Genomic DNA, 24297 nt, shown 5'->3' with positions numbered 1-24297 from the left:
GTGTGTGTGTGTGTGTGTGTGTGTGTGTGATGTTCTTGAGTGTTCTAACTGCATGAAGGCATAAATGAATGCATCTCTGGAAGCCAGAAGAGGGTGTCAGATCCCCTAGGAATGAAGCAAGCTGTTTTTGTGAGCTGCCACGTGGGAGCCGGGCATTGAACCCAGGTCCTCTGGCAGGGCTACTCTTTACTGCCAAGTCATCTCCGACAGCCTGCAGACCATGTCTTAATAGATAAAGCAAGCCGGGCAGTGGTGGCACACACCTTTAATCCAAAAACTTGGGAGGCAGAGGCAGGCAGATTTCTGAATTCAAGGCCAGCCTGGTCTACAGAGTGAGTTCCAGGACAGCCAGGGATACACAGAGAAACCCTGTCTCGAAAACAAAACAAAACAAAACAAAAGATAAAGGAGTCAAACAAACAGATGGGCTGGGGGGGTGTGTGAAACTTAGTTAGTGGAACTCTTACCTAGCTTGCTCAAAGCCCTGGTTTCAATCCCTAGCCCCAAATAAACTCAGTGGGTTCATAAGAAGAATTTGGCTCAGAAATTTAAGGTCATCTTCTGCTACACAGCGAATGTGGAGCTCCAACTTGACTATACACCAAAGCTCGAGGTCAGCTTGGGATATGTGACCCCCCATCTCCCACCCCCCCCCCTCGGAAGAAACCGATCTTTGTAGTAATTGCGGAGTTTATGGTTGGTTGGTTGGTTGTTCCGGTTGTGACTACGACCAAGAGTCGCAGGTGGGTGCATAAGGTTCATGGACCCAAGCTAGTATCGGCTATAAGAACTTTATTAGTAGGGGAAGATGGGACGTGAGGCAGGGCGGGCTGTAGAAGGGAGGCCGGGAGCTTGTCTCACTTGGGGGGCTCGGCTGTCAGCACCGGGAAGCAGCCCTCTTGGTGCCACTGGCGGTCCCGCAGGCGCCGCACAGCCTGCATCTGCGGCTGGAAGGCGCCCCACTCGTTCCAGTGCCGGAAGTCGCCAGGCTCCAGCAGATACTGGTAGCCACGGTAACCTGGGTACTGGTAGCCGACCCATCTGGAAAGGGAGCAGGAAAGGTGTTAAGGCCGCCTGCCAGCGTTCCCTCTCGGACCTTTATCAACACCCATCCTGCAGCGAGTGTCCCAGTAGGGGCTCCACACCTGCCCGGGCTTGGCCTTTCCGGCCCTGGTTAATGTAGCATGGCCTTCCTCTTTCTGATAGGCCTCAGTATTCTCTTCTGTAAAATGGGCAGTCATGGGGCTGCTGTTTTGAGCATGCTTGGGGGATCAGATGGAGTGAATGCCTCCACTGTAGGCAGTCAGTCCACACCCACGGGAGATGGTGAGGCTGCACTCTCCCCTCCCCCCAACACCCTGGTGACATTCTCTTCCCCCTCCTACTCCCAAGAACAGAATCCAATACATGAGACTCGAGCTCCTGGGTGTCCCTTCTATTACAGTGAGTCTCTGTGGCTCCTGTAAGCACTATCCAGTGTCAGGTAACCCAAAAGCTGAGCCATTGTGGACCTCAGTTTACCTTTGTGCTGCTCTCACCCATCAAATGAAGTGAGCCCTCATCAGAAGTGGAAGGAGTAGGATCCCCACCGTCTACATCCTCCGCAAGGAGAGGCACAGTGGGCGTTTCACCCTAAGTCCTGCCCTTGCCCGAACACAAGTCCTCTGACCCCCTGTCTGTCATTAGCTGGTTTCTCAACAGGAATAGCTGGATCCCACCCAATTCTGTCCACCCTGATAGAGAAGGGGACCCCAGGCCGGACCATGCCCATGCTGTACAGAGCACACTGATATCTCTAGGACTGGGTAGAAGAAACCCTTCTAAGTAGAGAGTGGCTTCAATCCAAGCCTCCCCTCTGTGCCCAGCATGGGCCAGGCTCTCAGATAAGACTCAGAAGGACACAGGTTCTGACGGGGATGGGGGGAAGGCTACCACCCAGAAGCACCACAGGAAGGCAGAAAGTGACACTCATCTTATCTACAGGGGACAATACTTGGAGGTAAGGCACCTGACCCTCCCTAGGTTCTCATGGAGGTAGAATAGAGGGCTTTGCTTGGGAACCTCAGATCTCAGGAATCAAAGTGGATAAGGGTGCCTCACCCACTTATTGTTCAGCCAGCAACACTGAGGTGTAGACAGGGTGCCATCTCACCCAGGAGCCTCTGCTACCTACCCTCTGTCCATATCAGTTCTGGCCAGGGCCTCATTACTCCTGAGCAGTGAGATTCTCTCCACCTGTGGGCTAGTATTTAGAATGAGGTCGAACTTGCCACGTGCCCATAATTTAGTCCCGGAAGACTGTGTGTATATGTGTGAGAGATCTCTGTGTGGGGTGTGTGTGCATGTGATCTCTCTGCTTGTCTATCCGTGTATGTGTGTGTAAGATCTTTGTGTTTGTCTGTGTATATATCTGTGTGTGTGTGTGAGAGAGAGAGATCTGTGTGTCTGAGAAAACAAGATCTATCTCTGTGTGTATGTCTCTCTTTGTGTGAGATCTCTGTGTGTGACTGTGTGTGTGAGAGAGATCTGTCTGTGTATCTGAGAGAGATCGAGAGAGATCTCTCTGTGTGTGTGAAATCTGTGTGTGTATATCTGTGTGTGAGATTTGTGTATCTCTGTGTGTGAGAGAGAGAGAGAACAAGAGAAATCTGTGTGTGGTGTGTCTGTATGTGAGATCTGTGTATTTATGTGTGTGTGTGTCTATCTTTGTGTGAGATCTGTGTGAGAGAGAGAAAGAGAGAGAGAGAGATCTGCGTAGTGTCTTTGTGTGCGATCTCTGTATGGGGGGAGGGGTTTATAAGGTCGTTCCCTTTCCCAGGAGCCTGATGTGACCGTCCACCTCTGATATCCTCAGCTTCTGACTCTGCACTTGCTGCCTGTCCCAGAACCTGGATGCTTACGTGCCACCAGAGACGGTTATGCTGCCCACACGGTCACAGAAGCCATAAACCCAGAGGCTGGGCACATCATCCTCTTGGATCTCCATGGTGTTGCCCTTGAAGTTGGCCCCTTCGAACAGGCAGATCTTATGTTCCTGGGAATCCTGGGGAGGTGGAGACAGTCAGAAATCGAAGCAGAAGCTGGGAGAATAGAAAGAGGTGGGGAGAGATCCCTGGGGCTTGTCCCAAGGACCCTCCTCATCTGGGAGGAGGAGATAATGGTTAAAACATCTCAGATGCCCAAAGATAAAATGGACTCCTCCGCACAGGCCCAAGTCTGTACAAGGAGATGCATGTGGTATCACCCTGCAGTAACACAGAGGCTCAGAGAGGGTAAGCATATTGATTTACACTATGCAGCCAGCCGGAGACAGTGCCTTTTAGAAAAGTGACATTGCAATTTCCAACAGTTTCTCTGTGCCAACGGGGAGGCCCACCAATGACTTTTCATACAAACTTCTAATCAGAGGGAGTTATGATGGACCACAGGTTGTGGAAAAGCTTGTGCAGCATAGATCTGGGTTTGAGTCTTGACTGTGGCCCATTACTTTGGGCATTTCACACATTTCAAGCCTTAATGTGTCTATCTATAAAATGGGTCTGCAGCCTCTTCGCCCATGGGACCATGACTAAGACACTTTGTAGCTGAACAATAGATCTGGAAGATGCTGTGATACACCCCTGAGTGCCAGCAATAGAAGGAGCTTTGGGACCCCAGCCCACACTAGTTTTAATAGCTGAAGTGCCATAAAGATGAACAACCAACAGTACAGGGTGAGGCCCAGCCTATGGCTGACAAGTTGTGCAACATTGAAGCCCTTCATTTTCTATGTTTGGACCTCAGTTTCACAATCGCTACAATAAGTGTTGTAATGGCTTCTGCCTACCAGGGCTGCTGTACGGATTTCACAGAAGGAAGAGAAATCACTGAGCATATCGCAGGTGCTCAATGAAGGGGTTCTTCACCCACCATTGTTAACTATCAAACAAAGGGAGGGCAGGACACAAGTGTGTCCTTCTGTGGGCACACACTGTGGACACTGTGGAAGACAACATGAACTAATTCTTCCAGGAGGCAGGGACCAAGGGAGCTGCCATAGGAGAATGGAGTTTAAGAGGGGTTTTGTAGGTCAAGTACGAGTTGCGAGCCAGAAAAGGGAAGTAGGGTACAGATCATACTGAGCTGAAGAAAAGGCATAGGCAAAGAAAGGTTGGTGTGCTGGACAGCAAACGTCCCTGAAACGGGGTGTGGTCTGAGGTAGGCAGGGGGGGTCACAGGAGATGACTAGCAAGCACTTAGAGGTGACTTAATCAATGCCGGTTAACTGTTAGCCTATAGCTGTTGCCATCTGGAAGCTCTTGGGAGGGGCGGGGGGAGTTTGCAAGTCTGTGGCTCCTCACTGCAATAGAGGTGAGACCTCACCGTACTCTTTAAGGCCCTGTGGGACCCCACCTCACGTACACTCCCTCCTTCCCCGTCTTTCCCCACCACCTCCTGCTGCCATAGCGGCGGCTGTCCAGGGGCTAGTGTTTAAATGTTGTTGAAGGACTCTGCCCTCGCTGGACCCTGTATAGCTTTTCCTCACGCTCTCCTTGGGCTGACTCTGCTCCCACCACTCAGGGGCTAGACGCTCCGCCCACTGACAACTGCCAACCAATCCCAGCTCCCCTCGCTTATCCGAAGCCTCATGGGCCAAGACTTGTGGTTACAGAGGGCTTCCAGGGCCTGGGTGCTGAGCCCGCAGAATCAGGCCAGAAGCAATCACTCTGGTGATCAGTTTCTGTTCCGTTTTTCACTTTTCCCTTTTCTAGACAGAGTCTCAATTGTGTAGCCCTGACTGGCCTGGAATTCACTACTTAGACAGACCTGGTATGTAAACTCTCAGCCATCTGCCTGCATCTGATTCCTTGAGTGCTGGGCTAAAGATGTGCGCCACCATGCCAGGGTCCCTGTGATCAGGTTTGATTTTGGAAATAACTCTCTAATTTTCATGAAAGCAGGGACAAAGGAGAGACAGGTACCCAGGAGTGAGGTGTGTGGGGTGGGGTGGAGGTGGGGTGCTCAGGAGAAGGACAACGGTGACTCAGAATCAGAACAGTCACAGAAGACACAGGACGAGTCAGACCACTGGACCATGATCCCAGGTGTAAGAGATGACTCAGGGAGGAAGGTAGTGAAGGAAGAGGCTCCCCGAGAATCAGCTGCTACCCCAGAATCAGAACAAATTGATCTGGGTGAGGTGGAGGTGTGCAGTCTTTAACTTTTTCTAATATATTTTACTTAAACAACTACGTCTAAAATATAACCATAATTTTAATCTGGCCAGCGTAATCACATGAAAACGACTTTACACTTGCAAGAAACGCATGTGTTGGTGTGCTTAAAGCCAGGACCGTGTTTCATGCTTTTGGGATATCTCCACCTAGACCTGCCAAATTTCACATGTTCAGTAACAACTTAGGATCTGATTGCATGGTGCACACCTGCAACCCTGGGGAAAACACGAAGCTAGGGCTTCAGTGTGGTACACTGTCTCAAAACACGAAGCAACATACACACCACTACCACCAAGTACAAATGGATAGCTCTTACTGTATTGGATAGCAGCTTCTAGACTGGGTACTTCATTGGCAGTGCCTGATTGAGCAAGGTTCCCAGCTGCACCCAGTATGTAGATTATCCGTTCTCAACCTGTGGGTTATGACCCTTTTGGGGAGGGGGCTAAAAGACCCTTTTACGGGGATCGCATATCAGATATCCTGTATGATCAGACATTCTTAACAGTAACACAATTATAGTTATGAAGTAGCAATGAAATAACTTTGTGGTTGGGGGTCACCACAACATGAAGAACTGTTGACAGACATACGGACATACGACAGACAGATGGACATACGAGGCCACTCAATGGTTTGCAGCTAAGCTCTGAGTTCTTAAGTGTCCCCAGTGTGAAGGCTGAAATCCAGCCTGGTATTGTCAATGTGCCATGAGCACCCTGGCTGCCTGACCCACAGTGGTACATTAGTAACACCTCACGGTCCCCAGTGAGCCTTCATTAATGAACTTTCTTCACGGGTGTTGCCACCTCAGGAGGCGAGAGTCACTGCCATCTGAGTCAGACATGCGTGGCTAAGAAGAGTAGTTGGCTCGTGATTCATAGTCAATTCATAATTCTGGAAACACCACACACACTTTGCAGGGCTATCTCCACCATCTAGATTCATCTCCTTTATACCGATCTAGTTAAACACCACAGAGCTAACTCAGCACATGTTGTCACATGGCTAGGACGTCACATCTTCCCCCAAAGTCCATTTATTAGCCACTTCACAACTAACTTACCTTCTTTCCTTTCTTCCTTTCTTGTCTTTTTTCAACATAGTCTCACTTGTAGCCAAAGGCTAGGTTTGAACTTATGATCCTTATGCCTCCACCTCCCCTGTGCTCAGATCATGGGCCTGTGTCACCCAATGTTGCATGCCCTGAGTGGACACTGGGTTTTGAAAGGCTCCCCAGGGGTGTATGCTGTGCAACCAGGAACCTGATCTTCTACAGGGAGATCAAGGAGCACACTAAAATGTCTTGCTCACTCTCCGGATGCTTAACTCCAAATTCACAGAGCAGAGAACTGTCTGTATCACCCGAAACCCTGGCTGGGGCACAGATGGGGTGTTGGCAGAATTGCAGAGAGCAAAGGAACCTGTTTCTGAACAACCAGAGCTCACTAAGCTTCTGGGCTCATTGTAGACCTCTGCCCCAGCCCCAGCCACTCACCATCCTGATGGGCCGGAAGGACATGAGCCGGTCACTGCGGTAACTGCTGGTCCAGGTGTCCCAGCGTGGGTACTCGCCCTTCTCCAGGACAAACATCTCTCCACGGAAGGCAGATTGCTCAAAGGCCACCCAGCTGGACACAAGAAGGACCGAGAGGGATGGAGACAGAAGAGAAAGCATCAGCAGGTACCTTCTTTCCCTGCTTGTCTTCCTGCTTCTTTTCATACAGCAGCCCAGGTACCAAAATAAAAACCCAGAATGGGCCCAATAGGCCTGGGTGTCCGCTCTGTGCTCTCCCCCTTTGTAACCACTGATAACTGGTTTCCCCTCTCCCAGGTCTCGAAATTTATCTACAGTAACAGTTTTTGGAGTTGACAAAGGATTAAGTGAGATACTGTGTGTAATTATCTGAGCAAATTATTTTAGCACATATGGGATCCACAAGGCTTTAAATACTATAAGGACCTGGGGCCAACTAACTTATCAAGAAGGATTTTCTTTTAAGCTCACTAACAGCTGGCACAAAGTCTCTGCTTGCTGCTAATGTGATCCTAATACCTACTGGTCGCTTCTTTCTAACCGTAGGAGGACCAGGCACTGGCCTCAGCCCTGGAGGCCGGCGTTGCGTTCAAAGCAAGGCTTCTCATAGGTACCCGTGACTTACAACAAGAGTAGGTTTTCAACTGTCGGTGTGGTACAAGCTTGGGTTCAAAGGATCATTTAGAATAAAACATAGAAGCCAAGAATGATCATGCACCCTGAAGTCCCAGCACAGGGGAAAGTAGCAAGATCATGATATCTGTGGCCAGCCTGGGCTACACAGGGAGAGCCTGTCTCTAAGCAAGGAGACAAAATTAAAGGAAGCAACTGTGGGTGGTCCCAGAGGTTCAGATAGGAGAGAGTGAATTCTTGTTTGCTGAGAACTAGCCTGGCAGCCAGGAGCCCCACAGCTGGGGTTTGTGGTGCAGCCTGAGCATGGTCAGGCACCCGCTGAATTCTCATGCTGTGACGGCATGCCTGAAGGGATCCATCTTTCACAAAGAGTAAGTAAATTGGAAGTTTCAAATCTAGTGGGGGCTTTTTTTTTTCAGTGTGGTCTCACTATGAGATTAAAGCAGGAATTCTGGGGGTGGTGATTCTTGCTCTTCGTGTTTGGAATTCTGAAGAACCAAGAGACTCAATGGAACATCTCCATGAACATTATCTCCCGGAGGGATGCTGGGACTTTCTCACCAGAAAGATGACAATGAGGAGACACTGTCATGGGCTGAGAATCACAGGAGCCTCAGAACCTTGTCTGAGGGATGAGTCAGCCACACTGAAGTGACACAATGAAGACAAGACATGTCCTCAAGGAAGACAACTGAGGTTCTTAGTAGATTGGAGAAGGAGATCAAAGAGTGGATGGATGGATGGATGGTGGATGGGTGGATGGATGGATGGATGGTGGATGAAGAGATAGGTTGATGGATGAATGAATGGGTAGATGGTGGATGGGTGGGTGGGTGAATGGATGGATTGATGGATGAATGAATGAATGGATGGATAGTGGATGGATGGATGGGTAGATGGATGGTGTATGGATGGGTAGATGGATGTATGGGTGTTTAAGTGGATGGATGGAAGAAAGGAAAGGGATTATGGGTATGAGGTTGCAGGCTAATTAATAGATAGATGGATATGTCAGTGAACAGGTGGACAAGTAAGGAATGGATGAATAAGTAAATGTATAAGTGGATACATGGTAGAATGGATGGCTGCATGGGTAGACAGTTGATGAATGGATAGGTGGTGACAAGAGCGTGGATGTGCAGATGGCTGATGAGCTGGAAGAGTGAACAAATAAATGGGTATAGGGATGGAAAGATGGATAAAAGAGAGTGATGGATACCAGACAAATGACTGGATGGGTTGGCCTATAGACGAACGCACATGTGGATAGGTGATATATGTGATGGGCAGAATGGCTACATGGGAAGAGAACTTCGGAAGGTGGCGCCACACAAGTGTGAAGACCAGAGACCCTGGGAAATGGCAGACCTGAGTTCTAATCCCAGCTCATCATTGAGTCTCTGCCACATGATTGGGAGCAGTCACTGAAGTTAGTTAAACTTCAGTAAAGAAGGAGGAGGAGAAGGAGAAGAAGAAAGAGGAAAAGGAGGAGAAGGAGGAGGAGGAGAAGAAGAAGGAGAAGGAGGAGGAAGAGGAGGAGGAAGAGGAGAAGAAGGAGGAGGAAGAGGAAGAGGAAGAAGAAAAGAAGAAAAAGGGCTGGAGAGATGGCTTGGCAGTTAAGAGCACTGACAGCTCTTCCAGAGGTTCTGAGTTCAAATCCCAGCAACCACATTCTGGCTCACAACCATCTGTAATGGGATCTGATGTCTTCTTTTGGTGTGTCTGAAGACAGCTACAGTGTACTTATATGTAATAATAAATAGATAAATATTTAAAAGAAAGAAAAGAAGAAGAAGAGGAGGAGGAGGAGGAAGAGGAGGAGGAAGAGGAGGAGGAGGAGGAGGAGGAGGAGGAGGAGGAGGAGGAGGAGGAAGTGGATACACCTGCATGACTGAAAATGATGAGGATCTGAAACCAAAGAGCTCATCGAGCAGACTCAACAGGAGGTTCACATGGTAATCGCATCAGGGACTAGAGAGGGGGGAAGCCATTGCTTACAGAAAGACAAGACATAGGTGGTCTTGCCACCTGCTGCTCTCCCTCCACACACCTCTGTCCTCTTTTGGTGGCTCACGAGGACCCAAGTCAGCCATGAGAAACTTCTGGTATGTGGTTTGCTGTCTGTCCTCATTGCCTGTGGCTCATTGGAGCCACAAACGAGAAGAGGAGGACAGGAGTCAAATGAGGACATGGAGCCTTAGTCCTGAAAGGTGGTACCCAACCCAAGTCATACATGGTGTCTGGTTTCAGGCTGAGGTCTCTGAGATCTCATGGTACATGTCTCATGGTACAGGAGACCTCCTGGGTACATGTCTCTCCCCTCCTTCCTCTGCTCACCTCCCCTTCATCCTTTCTTCCCGCACGCCTGCTAATCCTGACTCAGCCCTTGCCACCACATCTCAGGGCCATGGCTGTTCCTTTTGGGCACAAACCAGAACACCAAAAAAAGGACATGGGCACAGCTGCCTCTCTTTTTGTAGGGAAATGCTCCGGCTTTGAGTCAGCGGCATCCCAAACACTCTGAAACCTCAAAATGGCCACAACCAGCAGTTCCTGTCCCAGATGGGCTTGGGGAATGGGTGGGGCCGAGCTGGGGTTGACCACATCGGGGACAGAGTGGGAGCGAGAGTCATGAGTGGCCCCTGAATCAGAACATGGACCGTGGTATGCTCCGAGATTCACAGAGTGGACGGCCATCATTGTTACATGACATGCTTGGATGTCTACGCTGCCAAACCCACTCCAGAATCAGTCTGACTCTCCTTGTGTCAGTGTCCAGGAAACAGAGGCTTGGAGACTGAACCAGACACAGGGTGAGCATTTGAACCCACGTAGGTCTGATCTAAATCTGACCTTGAGGCAGCCTGGCACCTTGCCTTCTACTGTAGACAGTCTGGGATGTCTTAAAGGCTAGCTGGCCACACCCCTTGGCGGGCTTTATAGTTGGGAAATAATAGAGGGTAGCATAGCCTCAGATCATGAAGATAGCCCTGGAGAGCTAGTCTACTGCTTCCGTGAAGTGGGGGTAAAATCCAATAGCCTGCGACATAGCTCCGCCACTATGACCTCACTCATTACCTGAGTACTTCAGAGCCTCCCTGTCTGCTGACTGGGGAGGAAGGTAGCATTCTCTGTCTCTGTCTCTCTGTCTCTCTGTCTCTGTCTGTCTCTGTCTCTTTGTCTCTCTCTCTCTCTGTCTGTCTCTCTGTCTCTCTCTCTCTTTCTGTCTCTGTCTCTCTCTGTCTGTCTCTGTCTCTTTGTCTCTCTCTGTCTCTCTCTGTCTCTCTCTGTCTCTCTCTCTCATAACGTGGTGCTGTCTCAGGTGACATGCTATGCACCTACTTTGTGCACTACAGGTATTTGGGAGAGGGGATAGTCAGGGATATGAGGCTTCTCCAAAAATGGCAACAGCACGATGGCCTTATACCATTCAGGTCTTTCCGACTCCTGGTTGCCTCATCTGTCAACAAGGGAGCACCGTGCTCCTCCCCCTGGGCTTTGCAGACAGAATAAGGAATGACCAAGGTGTGACTAGCAGGTGCCAGGCAAATGTAGCTGTTCTGTGGAGGAGTGTTCCCTCCTGGTCTAGCACTCACGGTCCCGAGACGACGATCAGGCTGCGCACTCTGTCGAAGCCACGGTCCCCCAGATTCAGGCACTCCCCCGAGAATTCCACCCGGCGGCCCTGAAAGTTTTCCTGCTCGAAGACGATCAGCTGTAGAGAGAAGCCATCATTGCTCGGGAGACAGAGTGAGGGGTGACCTTGCTCTGTGACACTGACTCCAAAATGAAGCAAGCAGACAGATGAAGGACTCAAGTCCAACAAGCTCTGAAGGGCATGTGTCAATCAAAGCAGGTGAGGCCGGGGCCTGTCTCATCATGGTACAGTGCCTGAGCCTCAGTTTGTGAGTGTACCTTTCCTCTGGTCTCCCCATTATTGAACTCAAGATCAGCCCCATCATCCAGAGCAGGAATGGGGGCTGGGTCTCCCATCCAAGGTCGTTCTGTGTAGCCTAGACTGACCTGGGATTTATTCTGTAACCTGGCTACCCTTCATCTTGTGATCTTCTGGCCTCAGCCACCAAGTGCTGGGGCTAAGCGTGCACTGCGACAGACCCATCCCTTTCAGATTACCCTCAGTGTTATTTCTCAGCCTGGCATGACCTCTTCACCAGGAATCTCCAGCCTGGGCCTTCCACTTCTTAACTCATATTCCAGGCTACCTGTGCAGTCCTGACCCTGTTCTGGGTGCAGAGGCCACTTTCACCAGGAAGTTCTCCAAGATTGCTCCTCCTCTACCCTGGATAGAGGCTGAGTGCCTCCCACTGTGATAGCCCTTATGGCCAGGTACTACCCTAGAAAGTCACCACTGCTTCTGAGCCTCCCTCCTCCACCACCACCTCTTTCTCTTCTTCTTCCCTCTCTTACTCCTCTGCCTCCTCCTCCTCTTCCTCTTCTCCCTATTTCCCTCCTCTTCCTCCCTCTCTTTTGCTTTTTCCACCCTACCCCTAAAGGGCTCCTTCAGTGTAGGGCTTGAGACATTTACTTGTTCCCAATACAAGAAAGACTCACCAGTCCATCATAACCCAGTGCACAGCCAACCCCTCCTTCACCTCTGTGCCTCTTATTTGGATTTTTAGCCATTTCCTGTCCCACACAGTAACTCCGCCATTCAGTGCTGTCAGGGCACTATCCAGCCAGCACCAGGTGTGTATGGCCGATGCTTGAAGTTGGGGAGATCACAGAGCCTAAGGTCCTGAGGGACCCTTAGTGCTAGGCAGGATTTTCATCAAATCTTAACTTATATATGGGCTGTGGGTTTGCTCAAAACCTTGTTAAATGATTAAACATAATGACGCAAATCAAAAACAGCCACATCCAGACCAGGTGTGAGCCATAAACCAAGCGTGGCCAGGTCTCTGCCTGAGGGTGAAGACAGCAAGTCAAACCCCAAGAGCAGAAAGTCTGACTCTCCAGGAGTCCTGCAATCTGGAGCCTGGGGGAGAACTTCCAGGAAGGTCAGAGGTCAGCCTGGTGGCCTGGTGGCTCTCCTGAGATGAGTGGTCATGGCCAACAACATACTCCTCTCAGGTTCCTGGCTTTGCTACCCTCTAAGCTCCCACACACAGGGTGGGCCAGGGAGGATGGAGAGCAGGCCAGGGAGGATGGAGAGCAGGCCAGGGAGGATGGAGAGCAGGTTAGGGAGGATGGAGAGCAGGCCAGGGAGGACGGAGAGCAGGTCAGGGAGGATGGAGAGTAGAAAGTATCAGATGGGAGGCAGAGATTAGAAAGATAGGAAGGAGAGAAAACCAGCAAAGGGGAGAGGATGAGGAGGGAGGGAAGGAAGAGGGGTAGGAAAGAGGAGCAGGGTGAGGAGGAATGGGATCAGTACAGCCCAGCTCCCACAACCTTACCCTGTAGCTCCCAGGAGGCAGGTCCCCTACTTTGGCAGCGGGCCTGGGCACAGAAGCTGGGACAGGAGTGGGGCCAGGGGCAGGGGCTGGCCCTGTGGATGGGGCCCCTTTTCCCTTGCCATCAGGCCCTGGGTTCACCGCTGTGGTGGCTGAAGCCTTGGCAGCCTGGGACATGGTTCCTGGTGCTGCAAAAATAAAGAAGTTCAGCCGAGCAGTGGTGGTGCACGCCTTTAATCCCAGCACTTGGGAGGCAGAGGCAGGCGGATTTCTGAGTTCGAGGCCAGCCTGGTCTACAGAGTGAGTTCCAGGACAGCCAGGACTACACAGAGAAACCCTGTCTTGAACCCTTGACCACCTCCCCGCAAAAAAAAAAAAGAAAAAGAAAAATAGTCCTTGGGGTGAGTGATTTTGGGGTGTTGCTTCCAAGCTGCCCCCTACCCATGTGCTTCTCAGCCATGTCTATGGACTCCCCCACAGCCATCAGCTCTTCCTGGGAGACAGGGCTGAAGCTCTGGGTTCCACCCTGCTCTAGGACAGCCAGTCTCTTCCTGGATGCTGTCCCTTCCCTGCACTGCCTCCTGCCCTCTAGCCTCACACCCTGTTCCTCCCTTCCTGTGCTCTCGTGCTTGGTTAGTTCACCACCACATGTGTGTATAGCATGGCTTTGCTCACCAGTGATGGTTCCCCCTCGGCACCATTGGGCACAGTACTGAACGCCTCACATCTTGACCTTAATGGTGGGACTAGCTGGGATTGGGATATCCCTCTAGAGTCTAGCTGGAGGGAAGGTGCCCTGCAGCCCCACACAGCAGTCAGCTCCCATCTGAGGCAGCAGATGGACAGGCACCTGGGTTACTAGATGTAGCCTTGTAAGCTCGCCTGTCTGCCTCCTTAGCACTTGTCTCCATGCCAGGTGCACAGGAGCTTCTCAGGCAACATCTGTTCAGAGAGCGAATGCCAGTGTGTGCGTGTCCTGAACCTCTCCCAGCCCTCCGCCCCTGGCGTCCTCCGAGGGCAGATGTGGGTGTGCAAAATAGCAGCCTGGCACTCGGGGTTGGAAGGCACAAGGAGAGGGAGTAGGGTGTTTCCATTGCTCCACGCCGGAGCTGTGCCTGTGGGCGTTGGGTGGAGAGGACTCTGGTCAGCTCCAATGCTACCTCAAGGAGCACAGACTTCTGGGTATGGGTCATGCCTGACTGCACTGTCTCCTGGAGGAAATCCACCAAGACTGTGCTGATAATTTACAAGCTACTGGAACTCTTGGGGCCCAGAGCAAGTTCCCTGGGTCCAGGTGGGTTCCCAACATCCTCTCTCTAGCTGGGATGAGCACACTCCTCCCAGGCTTCCTCAGGAAGACTGGATGCTCGGCTACCCACACATCTGGACCACATCTGGGGGTTTCAGCCACCCTCAACCTGTCTCTATTCTGGGAAACTCTTCCCAGAGGCTGTGCTCCTTTCCCAGCCATGTGTCCGTCTCCCTCCCTCTCTTGGTGAGGACCATTGCTTTCCTCTCTACCTCCCTGTAGCCCAGGCTAGCCTCCAACTCTCAGCAATCTTCCTGCCCCAGTCTCCAGAGTGCTAACTAGACAAGTATGCACCAGCAACCTTTCTGGGTTTGGCTTTCAGCCTGGCTCTGTCTTCGTCAGCTGCCCCACCTCTGTTTCTGTCCTCCTCTCAGTTCTCTGGTGGTGTGGCAGTCCCCTCTTACCTGTATTGGTGGACAGGCGGGTGCTGTGAGTGCCTCAGGGCCAACCCCCCATTTTATAGCCTGGCAGACATCAGGGTCTATAGTGTAGCACAAAGAGGCAGCTGGGTCAGCAAACCTGGATGGGGCCCATGGCCGGCTCTGCCCCATTACTGCCCAGGCTAGCATTTTCTATTGTTGGCCTGGAACACAGAGAAACCCTGGCCCTAACCCTGCTCTGACTGCTCTCTCTATTTCCCTGGCTGGAGACAGGCCCAGGGCCTTGCTGGCTGCCAGCCTAGACTAGGGAAGGGGGATGGGGGAGGAGGTGACCTGGGATAGAAACCGGCCTCAGTCAGGCTGCTTCACCCACCGTATGGCTTCTCTACCTCTAGGGGGTCTCAGTTTACAGGTACAGTTGACAATTCTCCCTGTGGATGCTGCCCAGAACTGAAGACAACATTGAACATGTTTTATAAGGGCAAGAAACGGGTTTTCAGTCCACAGGCCCGGTCCTGAGTGCTTCTGTGTGTTTGCAGCCTCTGGGGCTTTGCAGCACACCTGCCCTATCCAGATCCTTGCTGCACCCATTTCTTGGATGAGGAAGGCTGGGTGCAGAGGCCAGTACTGACCATGGCAAGCAGGAAGGCTCTGGCTATCCAGCCTTGGCCCTGACTGAGGCTTGCCTGAATTCCCTGTTCTAGGGTGGTGGGGTAGGGCTGGGTCTCAGGCTCAAGGGCTTAGCATTCAAGGCTTGGGTCCTTCTTAACTGCCCATCAGCTCCCACTGTCTGACAGCAGGGGATGCTGCCCAGGGTCAGGAACACGGAGACTCTGGGCAGCCTCACATCCCACTGTACCTGACCGGGCCAAGGGCCAGCATTTCACCCAGGACCTGGACCCTGGCAGGTTCCTGATAGTCTACTGGAGAGGGTAGGGACATCTGAGATGCAAAGGGAGGGGGTGATAGAGAGAAAGGTTTTTCAGAAGATGAAGGGAGGAGTCGATAAACGGACAGGGAGGAGAGAGCCCAGGGCAAAGGAGAAAACAGAACAGCCAGGACCGCCAAGCATCTTAGTGGACAAGTGAACGCCAGATGACCCACCATTTCCCCAGAGAAACTGAAACCCACACAGAACAGGAAGCTTCAACCTTGTTCCACAGTGTGAACCCCAAGTGGAGTGGAGCTGGAATCTGGCCAGGCCAGGCCACCTGCATTCTGTGTCGCCAACCCCAGTAGGAGTGCAGCCATCTGAGAAACCCTTCTCTGGGGAACCCAGGACCCCCTGTGGGGCCTATCTCTACTTTGTGGTCACCCTGGCCTAGGACCAGTGATGGCCCTGTCCCTCTACCCATGAGCCCTCTCCCTGCTGGCCTCCTCTGTGCCTTTCATCCTGGGCCAAGGCCTTGAAGGGCAAGCTGGGAACCACAGGAGAGGCCAACCACTGGGACTCAGGCCAAGGTGCCTGCGGTGGGGGCCACCCACAGATCTTGCCTCAAGGGCAGGCATCTGGGGCAGTTTTGTCCCCCGTCGTACCCCGACCCTCCTAGCGATGGGCAGCTTGCCAAAGGTTTGGGGAGATGGGAACAGCTTCCCTTGCCAGGCAGCTCTTCAGATCAGCTATTTATAGACGAGAAAGTGGGGTGGCTCCTTTGTCCCCTTCTGGCCCTGTTACCCATATTTTATTTCTTTTTAATATATTGAGACAGGGTCTCATGTAGCCCAGGCTGGCCTCAAGCTCTCTACGTAGCTGAGGCTAGACTCCCTGCTTCCACATGCCAGGTGCTGGGATTACAAGTGTACACCACCACATTGCTCTGTGGACTCTGTCCCTTCCCACATCTCTCATTCCAGACTCTGTGAGCTCTTGCTTTTGGGGAACTGCCATTCATAATAATACTATATTTTATGGCTGTCCAGGATGGCAAACATGGCCAAGACCCAGGTAATTCCCTTTGTTCTTAGAACAGGTACAGGCACTCTTCATCAGGAACATATTTATCATATTTATGTTCATAGCATCCTGTGCTTTCAGGCTAACCATTAAAGTTTGTGTGTGTGAGAGAGAGAGAGAGTGAGAGTGTGTGTGAGTGTGTGAGAGTGTGTGAGAGAGTATGTGAGTGTGTGTGTGTGAGTGTGTGTGAGACTGTGTGAGTGTATGAGTGTGTGAGAGTGTGAGGGTGTGAGAGAGCATGTGTGTGTGTGTGTGTGTGTGTGCACTCACATGGAGGTCAGAAGGTCAGAGGGTAACTTTCAGGAGTCAGTTCTCCCTACTACCCTGTGGTCCTGAGGATTAAAGTCAGGCTTGGAGGTACCCCACTGAGCTTTGTCTTTTTTATTTCACAGCACAACTGAGGCTTAGAGGCATTCACTGGGAACCTGCTCAAAAGTAATTAGCCCCCAGGCACGGGATGCAGACACAGGCTACTGGCTGTGGAGACTGCACCGGTCCACCCTTCCGGTCCACCCTTCGCCACGCCCTGAACGTGAGACAACTGTTCTGACATCCCAGGAAGGAAGAGATGTTGCTATTTTCCTGGCCATCAAAGGACTCGCTCTTTATCTGGGTCACCCAGTAGCAAGGCTGAGTTTTACCACAAGCCGCTCCTGCCATGCTACCCTCTCCTGCAACAGGACCCCTCAGAGGCAGGGATCAGGGGATTCCATATGCTTTGGGTGCTTATCTGGCATGCACTGCTTTGGGAAGCATGCTAGCAAGCTGCAGCGCCCCCCCCCCCCCCGCCCCGCCCTTTGCTTCTGCATGCACAGCCCTGGATGCTTCTGCCTTGTGGAGTGCATGGGTTCTAGCCCTGACCACCACTCTCACCTCCTGAGAAGAGTTGTACTGCTGGGTATTTGTTATCCAAAGCCCTTGCTCCAGGCCCCCAGGGTTTTGCTTAGAACCGGTTACTTCCAAGCTACTGTATACATTGTTTCCACTTTTTCAAAGAGTATCCTCAAGTGAAAGTGTGACGTCCAGCTAGAAGAGGCAGGGGCAGGTGAGGTGAAGGAGGAGGGCAGGCACAGAACTCTATGATCTGGCTTCTGTCTGTCCTATCATGCAGACAGACAGAAGGACACCCACCATCAAGATGATGTTGGGTCCCTAGTCCTGGACAGGAGTCCTGTGGAACCAATGGAAATAGGCTATCTACCCCTCATATTCCCTAGTGCTGACCCTGGGCAAGCCACCAGTCCTTCCCCACTAAAGGCAGAGCTGCTGACATGTCCACTCTGGGCCTTGGCCAGGACTGGCTTTTGTTTCTATCTCTGGCTTGCTGAGTCTGTGTTTGTCCCTTGGGGCCCCTGTTCCTTTCCTGCCTATAAGAGCCCTGACCTTGTCTGGTTCTGGTTCTGACGTGTGCTCTGGGCCCTTCTTGGTAAGTATGAGAGGGAGACAGGAGTGGGGCCGAGCTCTCTGGTGGCATCATCCTACAATATCAATCTTGGGGATGTCACTGGCTAACCCTGAATGCCATCACATCCCAGGAAGTCTACAAGTGTGTCAGACTGCTGCCTGTGACTCTTAGTTAAATGCCAAGATCCCCCTCCCCTATCATTTTGTGACCTGTGTGTCCACTATGAGAGCCACGCACTAGGCTAGCACTGCACTTTGTTTTGGTGTGTGTGTGCACTCACTTGTGTGTGTGTGTGTGTGTGTGTGTGTGTGTGTGTGTGCGCATGCATGTATGTATGTATGTATGTATGTATGTATGCATGTATGTATGTGCCTGTATGTATGTGTGCATGTGTGTGAGTGTGCATGTGTGAACTTGTGTATGTGTGTGATTGTGCACATGTGCATGTGGGTGTGTGTCTGTGTGTGCATGTGTGTGATTCATCCACCTCTCTCCACTCATCTGGCACTGCAGTCCACTGTGAGCTGGGCTGGAGACAATGGCACCCAGATGTGGCTGAGATTGGTGCTGTTTGCACGTGGGTGGGGTGGGAGAAGGATCGCCCCCGTCCTGGGATACCCAGACCCATCTTGATTCTGACACTGTCCAAGTCAGCCTTCAGTCAGAGATGCTGCTGGGAACCAGATGGAAGGTGACTGTGTTCTTCTCTCTGTAGGACCGTGCCAACATGACCCTGCAGTGCACCAAGTCAGCTGGACACTGGAGGGTAGGGAGTACCCTGGGAGGGGAGGGAAGGAAGTCGACATCTAAGAACCTCTTACAACAACTTCATTGAACCCCATCATCCTGCAGGAGGGCTACTGACTGCCTTGAGCCCAAGGCTCAGACTAGGGGGCAACCTGCCTGAGGCACGCAACCCGAGTTGGTCCCCACCCTTGAGTCCTGGCACACAATCATTCTACTGTGCTTCTCTGGCCGTGCTTGGCTTTGCAAAGGGAAACTAAAATCTGGGTGTGATAGCTTATGCCTGCCCTAGCATTGGGGAAGTAAAGGCAGAAGGAAGCTCGTAGGCTCAAGGCCAGCCTGGGTCTTGCGAGATCTTGTCTCACAAAAAATAATATAGCGGAGCCACATAAAAGCCTTTGATGAAGGCTTTGGGAAATGGAAGCTCTGCTTGTTTTCTTACCTAATGACAGTCAAGGGTGGAGACAAAATTGTGCTGTCCAGGATCCCACGGTCCACCTTGCTCACCCACCTGGCCCTGGAGGCATGTGACCTCTGCTTTACCTGTTTGACTCACTCTGAGTCCAGGGTAAGATCCTCTCTGCTCGCCAAACCTTGATGTCCACAGATTCCCTCCTTCTTTCCTGCACAGATGGTGGTGTGGGATGAAGAAGGCTTCCAGGGCCGACGGCATGAATTCACAGCTGAGTGTCCCAGTGTCCTGGAACTTGGTTTTGAGACGGTGCGATCTCTCAAAGTCCTGAGCGGAGCGTGAGTCTGTCTGGAGGGCATCGAGTCAGGGTGGTGGCCGGGAGGGTAAGAGGGACTGTAAGGAGGCATGCTGGAGCCTGTGTATGATCCTAGGTACATCTTTCCAGGCTTGCACTGTACCTATGTGCCCCTCCCAAGTGCTGAAGAGTGTGCATGGCTGTTGATACAGGTAACTCAGGTTGTAAGGGACACCATCGCACAGTCTGATTGGGTCTGAAAATACCCTCTTAGACATGAACTGACAAGCTAGCATCACTCACACATTAACCCTGAGACTAGCATTCTGCAACTGCCCTTCCTACAAGGATAGGAAGCTTTGTAAAGCTACTTAAATTGAGAGTCACTGGCCACATGTGACCGTTGAGAAAGGATTTCAAAGGCGTATTCTGTGATGTACGAGCTGCATTTTTATTGCTACTTAATCTGTTTTTGAAAAAAAGATTTATTTCTGTATATGCGTACACTGTAGCTATACAGATAGTTGTGAGCCTTCATGTGGTTGCTGGAAATCGAAATCAGGACCTCTGGTTGCTCTGGCCCCACGATTTATTTATTATTATATGTAAGTACACTGTAGCTGTCTTCTGACACACCAGAAGAGGGCGTCAGATCTCACTATGGATGGTTGTGAGCCACCATGTGGTTGCTGGATTTGAACTCAGGACCTTCAGAGGAGATGTCAGTGCTCTTAACCGCTGAGCCATCTTTCCAGCCTATTTCTACTTAAGTCATGGGCAGCTGATACTTCTCTCCTTGGGTAGAAGGTCCCAGAAAGTTAGAAAGAAGACCACAGGGTGACTAGTACCCTTTCTACGTAACTCAGAGCCAAGGCTTTGCCTGTGGGTGCCTCCCGAGGAGGTCACCTTGGTGGTCTGTGTGCATCTCACAACAAGGTGATTATTCTTTGAACTTCTGATCTATTCAGATTGGGAGACAGGGCTAGGAAGGACAGTTGCTGGTCTAGGGACAGCGTCCTGCAAGCTGCCATACAAGACAGCACAGGAGGAGAAGAGCCTGCATGCATGGATTCAGAGTGCTTGTTTCTTACGCAGATAGCAACACACAACTCTCCTGAGTTCTTTGTCCCTGAGGGTGACAGAATGCTGAGGAGGGTTGAGCTCCATGCTTCTGCTTAGGGTGGGAATGCGGAAGGGCCCTTCCTCCACGGGAAGTGAGGAGGGCAGGAGAAGCTGTCCCAGAGGAGGGAGAATGAGAAACAGCTTAAGTCAGACAGCATCTCACATCTCAGACTGCCAGCCTCTGGGTCTGACAGGATCACGAGGAGGTAATGAAACCAAGGTCAGCCTGTGGCTGAGCCCTGTTGACACGTACGACTTGACTTGGTGGCAGTGCCTGTGTGAAGATCTCAGAGCACCTGCCTAGGGCAGTCCCTTCTCTGTGGGAGCCAGAGTGGTGCTGGCCCTAGGCAGAATGTCCTATGTTGGCGTTTAGGCAGGGTTTCCCTTGATTGGCATTATTGAGGTCTAGGCATGGTTGCTCTTGGGTGGGGTGACCAACCTAAGTGCTGTACCAGTTGGTCCCCAATAACCAAATGATCACTGTCCTGCCGCCCTTCTCTAGTCGTAAAAGTCATAACCACCCAGGTATTGTGACGTGGCCTTAAAGTGAGTCACCCCACGGGAGCCCTGACCTGGTTTTCACATTGGCAGTTCTTCTCTCTTGACATTTCTGCCCTGTCTGCCTGCAGGTGGGTAGGCTTTGAGCACGCCGGCTTCCAAGGACAGCAATATGTGCTGGAGAGGGGCGATTACCCGGGCTGGGATGCCTGGGGTGGCAACACAGCCTACCCTGCGGAGAGGCTCACCTCCTTCCGGCCTGTGGCCTGCGCTGTGAGTCCTACTGCCTGTACCCCTGGGTGACTGTTAATGGACACTTGGGAATCAGGTCTCTAAACCCGGGTTCTCGTCCATCAAGGGAGTGATGTGGGTGTTCTCTCTCTCTCTCTCTCTCTCTCTCTCTCTCTCTCTCTCTCTCTCTGTCTCTCCCTCTCTCCTGTAATTTAAAATGAGGTGACAGCAGCAGCCATGTTGTAGCTTCACCCTGACATGAAATCTCAGCCTGTAGCAATTTTGCTTACAGTGGGAGCCCTTTCGGGTGGTACTTCCCTCTTTTAATGGTTCAAGAACCCTGTGGAAGCTGGAAAGCCCAAGGCAGGGCTCGCAGAGAAGACAGGCCCCTAGCTCATCATGGTTTCTCTGTTGTGTATTACTGCCGTTGATGATGCATGGGTGGAGATAGGCTTTATTCTCCCACTGCAGGGAGATATGGTCAGCTCTATGTTACGGCTCCGGGAAACTGAGCTGCAGAAATACTGTGTGGCAAACCTGAGCTCAGCCCCCTGGCAAAGCGCAGAATCGGGAGTTTAACCCATATGGTCACACATTTTCTTATAGCATGGCACTCTACCTTCCTGCCTGGTTTCTGTCACTGGACATTTAGATTCAATTCCTTTATGGTTTACGATTATGGTGGACATCTTTATAGTTATTGTCCTGCCCTTGTTCCTTGGAAGGGCCGATGCTGAAGGGTCTTGTTGCCCATTGCCTTTCTCAGAGCTCTGGACAGAAGGCCGACTTGTGAGGCAAAGGCTGAGTGGCTTCTGTGTGTCACTTGTGGGAGAGTGGCTTCTGTGTGTCAGTCTGGCACCTGGCAGTCTGACCCAGGTCTCTGTTGTCTGTAGAACCACCGCGACTCAAGGCTGACCATCTTCGAGCAGGAGAACTTCCTGGGCAGGAAAGGCGAGCTGAACGATGACTATCCCTCTCTGCAGGCCATGGGCTGGGACGGCACTGAAGTGGGCTCCTTCCATGTTCAATCTGGGGCGTAAGTGGACCCTGGCAAGACACAGCGATGTGGGAGGGGCTGGGACACGATCTGTAGAGAGACTTGCTCCCAACATGCTGGAGAATGGAGACTCGCGGGGCACCAGACAGAATTTAGGGGATTGCACGTGATGGGGGGACACCTGTGGTAAGCTGGCTTAAGGACGACAGACATATGTGGGTCCCGTGATCAGCTTCACGGGCACAGTGGGATCCGCCTTTCTCTCCTTCTTACCCCATCTGGCAGTATTCTTACTCTTTGGTTGGTTTTTGTTTGTTTTTGTTTATTTCAAGATAGGTTTCTCTGTGTAGCCCTGGCTATCCCAGAACTCGCTCTGTAGACCAGGCTGTCCTCAAATTCAGAGATCAGCCTGCCTCTGCCTCTCGAGTGTTGGGCTAAAGGTGTTCGCCACCACTATCAGGCTCTGAGTCTATTACATCATTGAACTATTAAGTTCTCCCCCAATGCAAACATGGAGACTTTCGCTTTACATTCTGTCTCCAGGGAGAGAGAGGAACCCCGACTCCATCTAAGTTTCCAGGAAAAGAGTTTGGGTCATGTGCTCCTCTCTGAACCAATCACTAGGTCCAAAGGAAATGGGATGCTATGATTGGTTGGATCTTGGATTTTTGAGATACCTCCCTCAACCGGGTCCCCAAGTCCAGTTCCCCCCCCCCCCCGCCCCTCCCGCCTTGACTGGAACTGGGAGGGAGATCTGGTCTGTGAGCCTGATCTGCAGGGCGTTAGGCTCCTGCAGGCAAGGATAAAAGGTGGGAAGTGGCGCTTTTGCTTAGAGCATGAGTAACCAAGTTCAGGATCTGTCTCAGTATGCCTGACAGTGTTCTTTAATCGCTATCCTGTTCCAGAGAGGTCGGGATGGAGAGCACTGGTCAGGAATGCCTGTCATTGTGAATAGTGCAGAGGTCTGTGTCTTGAAACAACTGTGAGGGAGAGCGGGGGCTTGGACAAAGAAGACATCCTGTCCATCCCCTCATTCTGTCTTGATGCTTGCACAGTGTCAGCTAGGTGCCTGGGAGACGGAGGGATCAGCTTCAGGCATCCTAGACCAGGACTTACTTTAGGGAAGGCAGACAGCTCATAAAGTAATCTTAAAATTATCCAATTTTGTCAGTGTTACAAAGGGACAACCGAGGCCTGAAGGAGACAGGTGGATAGTCTTGAGACTGTACACTGTGGCCCTAAAGAACAGCCTTGGGTGTGGGTGTGGGTGTGGAGCTTCCATACGTGCGTGTGGAGTACCAGGGCCATGAAGCTCACGAGCGCTGGTTGGGCTTTTTGCTGCTTTTTGCTGTCTTAGTTCTGGGTCCTGGAGCCTCTGTCTCTTCTATTTTCTAGGTGGGTTTGTTCCCAGTTTCCTGGCTACCGAGGTTTTCAGTACATCCTGGAGAGCGATCACCACTCAGGTGACTACAAGCACTTCAGAGAGTGGGGCTCCCATGCTCACACCTTCCAGGTGCAGAGTGTGCGCAGAATCCAGCAGTGAGCACGCACTGGCGACCTGGGGTGCCTGCGAAACGACTGGGTGACTGGCCGGAGGATGTGGCTGCTCTTGGTTCTGGCTACCCTTGTGTCCTCTGGGAACCCCACATCCCTGTCAGCCAGCCCATGCCCCGCCAGCTCATGGAGCTCAAAGAAATAAAATGAAAAACAAAAGACTCAGTATCAACTGTGTCCCCTCAATTTTACCTGCTTTCCCGACTAACTAATTTGTAGCTCTGTAAAATTTCTCCGTCATTTGTCTGCTTTTTTAGTTTTTTTTAAAAAATTAATTTATGTATATGAGTACACTGTAGCTGTCTTCAGACACACCAGAAGAGGGCACTGGATCCCATTACAGATGGTTGTGAGCCACCATGTGGTTGCTGGAATTTGAACTCAGGACCTCTGGAAGAGCAGTCCGTGCTCTTAATTGCTGAGCCATCTCTCCAGCCTGTTTTTTTTTTTAACTCTGTCTCTGCTCTGTGTGTGTGTGTGTGTGTGTGTGGTGTGCATGTGCACATCTGTGCTTGTGAATTCCGTAGGTGCAGAAAAGAGTTTGCAATCCTTTGGAGCTGGGTTACATGACATTATGAGCAGGGCTAGGTGTGAGAAAT

At 51.5% G+C, this 24297-nt stretch overlaps 2 protein-coding genes across 13 annotated transcripts; one reads left to right on the top strand and one right to left on the bottom strand.

The window, feature by feature from the left end:
• Positions 1–772: 772 nt before the first annotated feature.
• On the bottom strand, positions 773–15795 carry Crybb1 (crystallin, beta B1). 10 transcript variants are annotated; one of them, NM_001312894.1, is made up of 6 exons: positions 14408–14538; positions 12801–12985; positions 10983–11101; positions 6715–6847; positions 2901–3043; positions 773–1041 (listed from the first exon to the last, which is right to left on the bottom strand). In NM_001312894.1, exons 2-6 carry the CDS (start codon positions 12972–12974, stop codon positions 858–860), a joined length of 753 nt encoding a protein of 250 aa, NP_001299823.1. In that variant the 5' UTR covers positions 12975–12985; positions 14408–14538; the 3' UTR covers positions 773–857. The 10 variants fall into 10 exon arrangements, with proteins under 10 accessions (NP_001299823.1, NP_001299824.1, NP_076184.1 ...); NM_001312895.1 differs by having other exon boundaries at positions 14458–14538; NM_023695.3 differs by having other exon boundaries at positions 14511–14538.
• Positions 6733–23866, top strand: Cryba4 (crystallin, beta A4). Of its 3 annotated transcripts, XM_006534749.4 has the most exons (7): positions 6733–6900; positions 16833–16972; positions 18561–18611; positions 19221–19339; positions 21048–21189; positions 22041–22183; positions 23540–23866. In XM_006534749.4, exons 2-7 carry the CDS (start codon positions 16898–16900, stop codon positions 23685–23687), a joined length of 678 nt encoding a protein of 225 aa, XP_006534812.1. In that variant the 5' UTR covers positions 6733–6900; positions 16833–16897; the 3' UTR covers positions 23688–23866. The 3 variants fall into 3 exon arrangements, with proteins under 3 accessions (XP_006534812.1, NP_067326.1, NP_001299813.1); NM_021351.2 differs by lacking the exons at positions 6733–6900; positions 16833–16972 and adding an exon at positions 17840–17866; NM_001312884.1 differs by lacking the exons at positions 6733–6900; positions 16833–16972; positions 18561–18611 and adding an exon at positions 17840–17866.
• The last annotated feature ends 431 nt before the right edge of the window (positions 23867–24297 follow it).

The sequence above is a fragment of the Mus musculus genome, chromosome 5 (assembly GCF_000001635.26).
Source record: "Mus musculus strain C57BL/6J chromosome 5, GRCm38.p6 C57BL/6J".
Taxonomy (NCBI): domain Eukaryota; kingdom Metazoa; phylum Chordata; class Mammalia; order Rodentia; family Muridae; genus Mus; species Mus musculus.
Note: the sequence above shows the minus strand (reverse complement) of the source record. Positions and strands in the feature narration are given on the sequence as shown.

Bases quoted from the DNA above. Each gene is read 5' to 3' on its own strand.
- Crybb1 (XM_006534752.3), bottom strand. From the start codon at position 13,990: ATGACCCATACCCAGAAGTCTGTGCTCCTTGAGGTAGCATTGGAGCTG. The intron at 12,986-13,647 runs GTGCCTGTCCAT...TTATTTTTGCAG, and splicing joins GGCTACATCTAGTAACCCAG to CACCAGGAACCATGTCCCAG. The intron at 11,102-12,800 runs GTAAGGTTGTGG...TTCTCTCTACAG, and splicing joins TGCCTCCTGGGAGCTACAGG to CTGATCGTCTTCGAGCAGGA.
- Cryba4 (XM_006534749.4), top strand. From the start codon at position 16,898: ATGCAGACACAGGCTACTGGCTGTGGAGACTGCACCGGTCCACCCTTC. The intron at 19,340-21,047 runs GTGAGTCTGTCT...GTCTGCCTGCAG, and splicing joins CTCAAAGTCCTGAGCGGAGC to GTGGGTAGGCTTTGAGCACG. The intron at 21,190-22,040 runs GTGAGTCCTACT...TGTTGTCTGTAG, and splicing joins TCCGGCCTGTGGCCTGCGCT to AACCACCGCGACTCAAGGCT.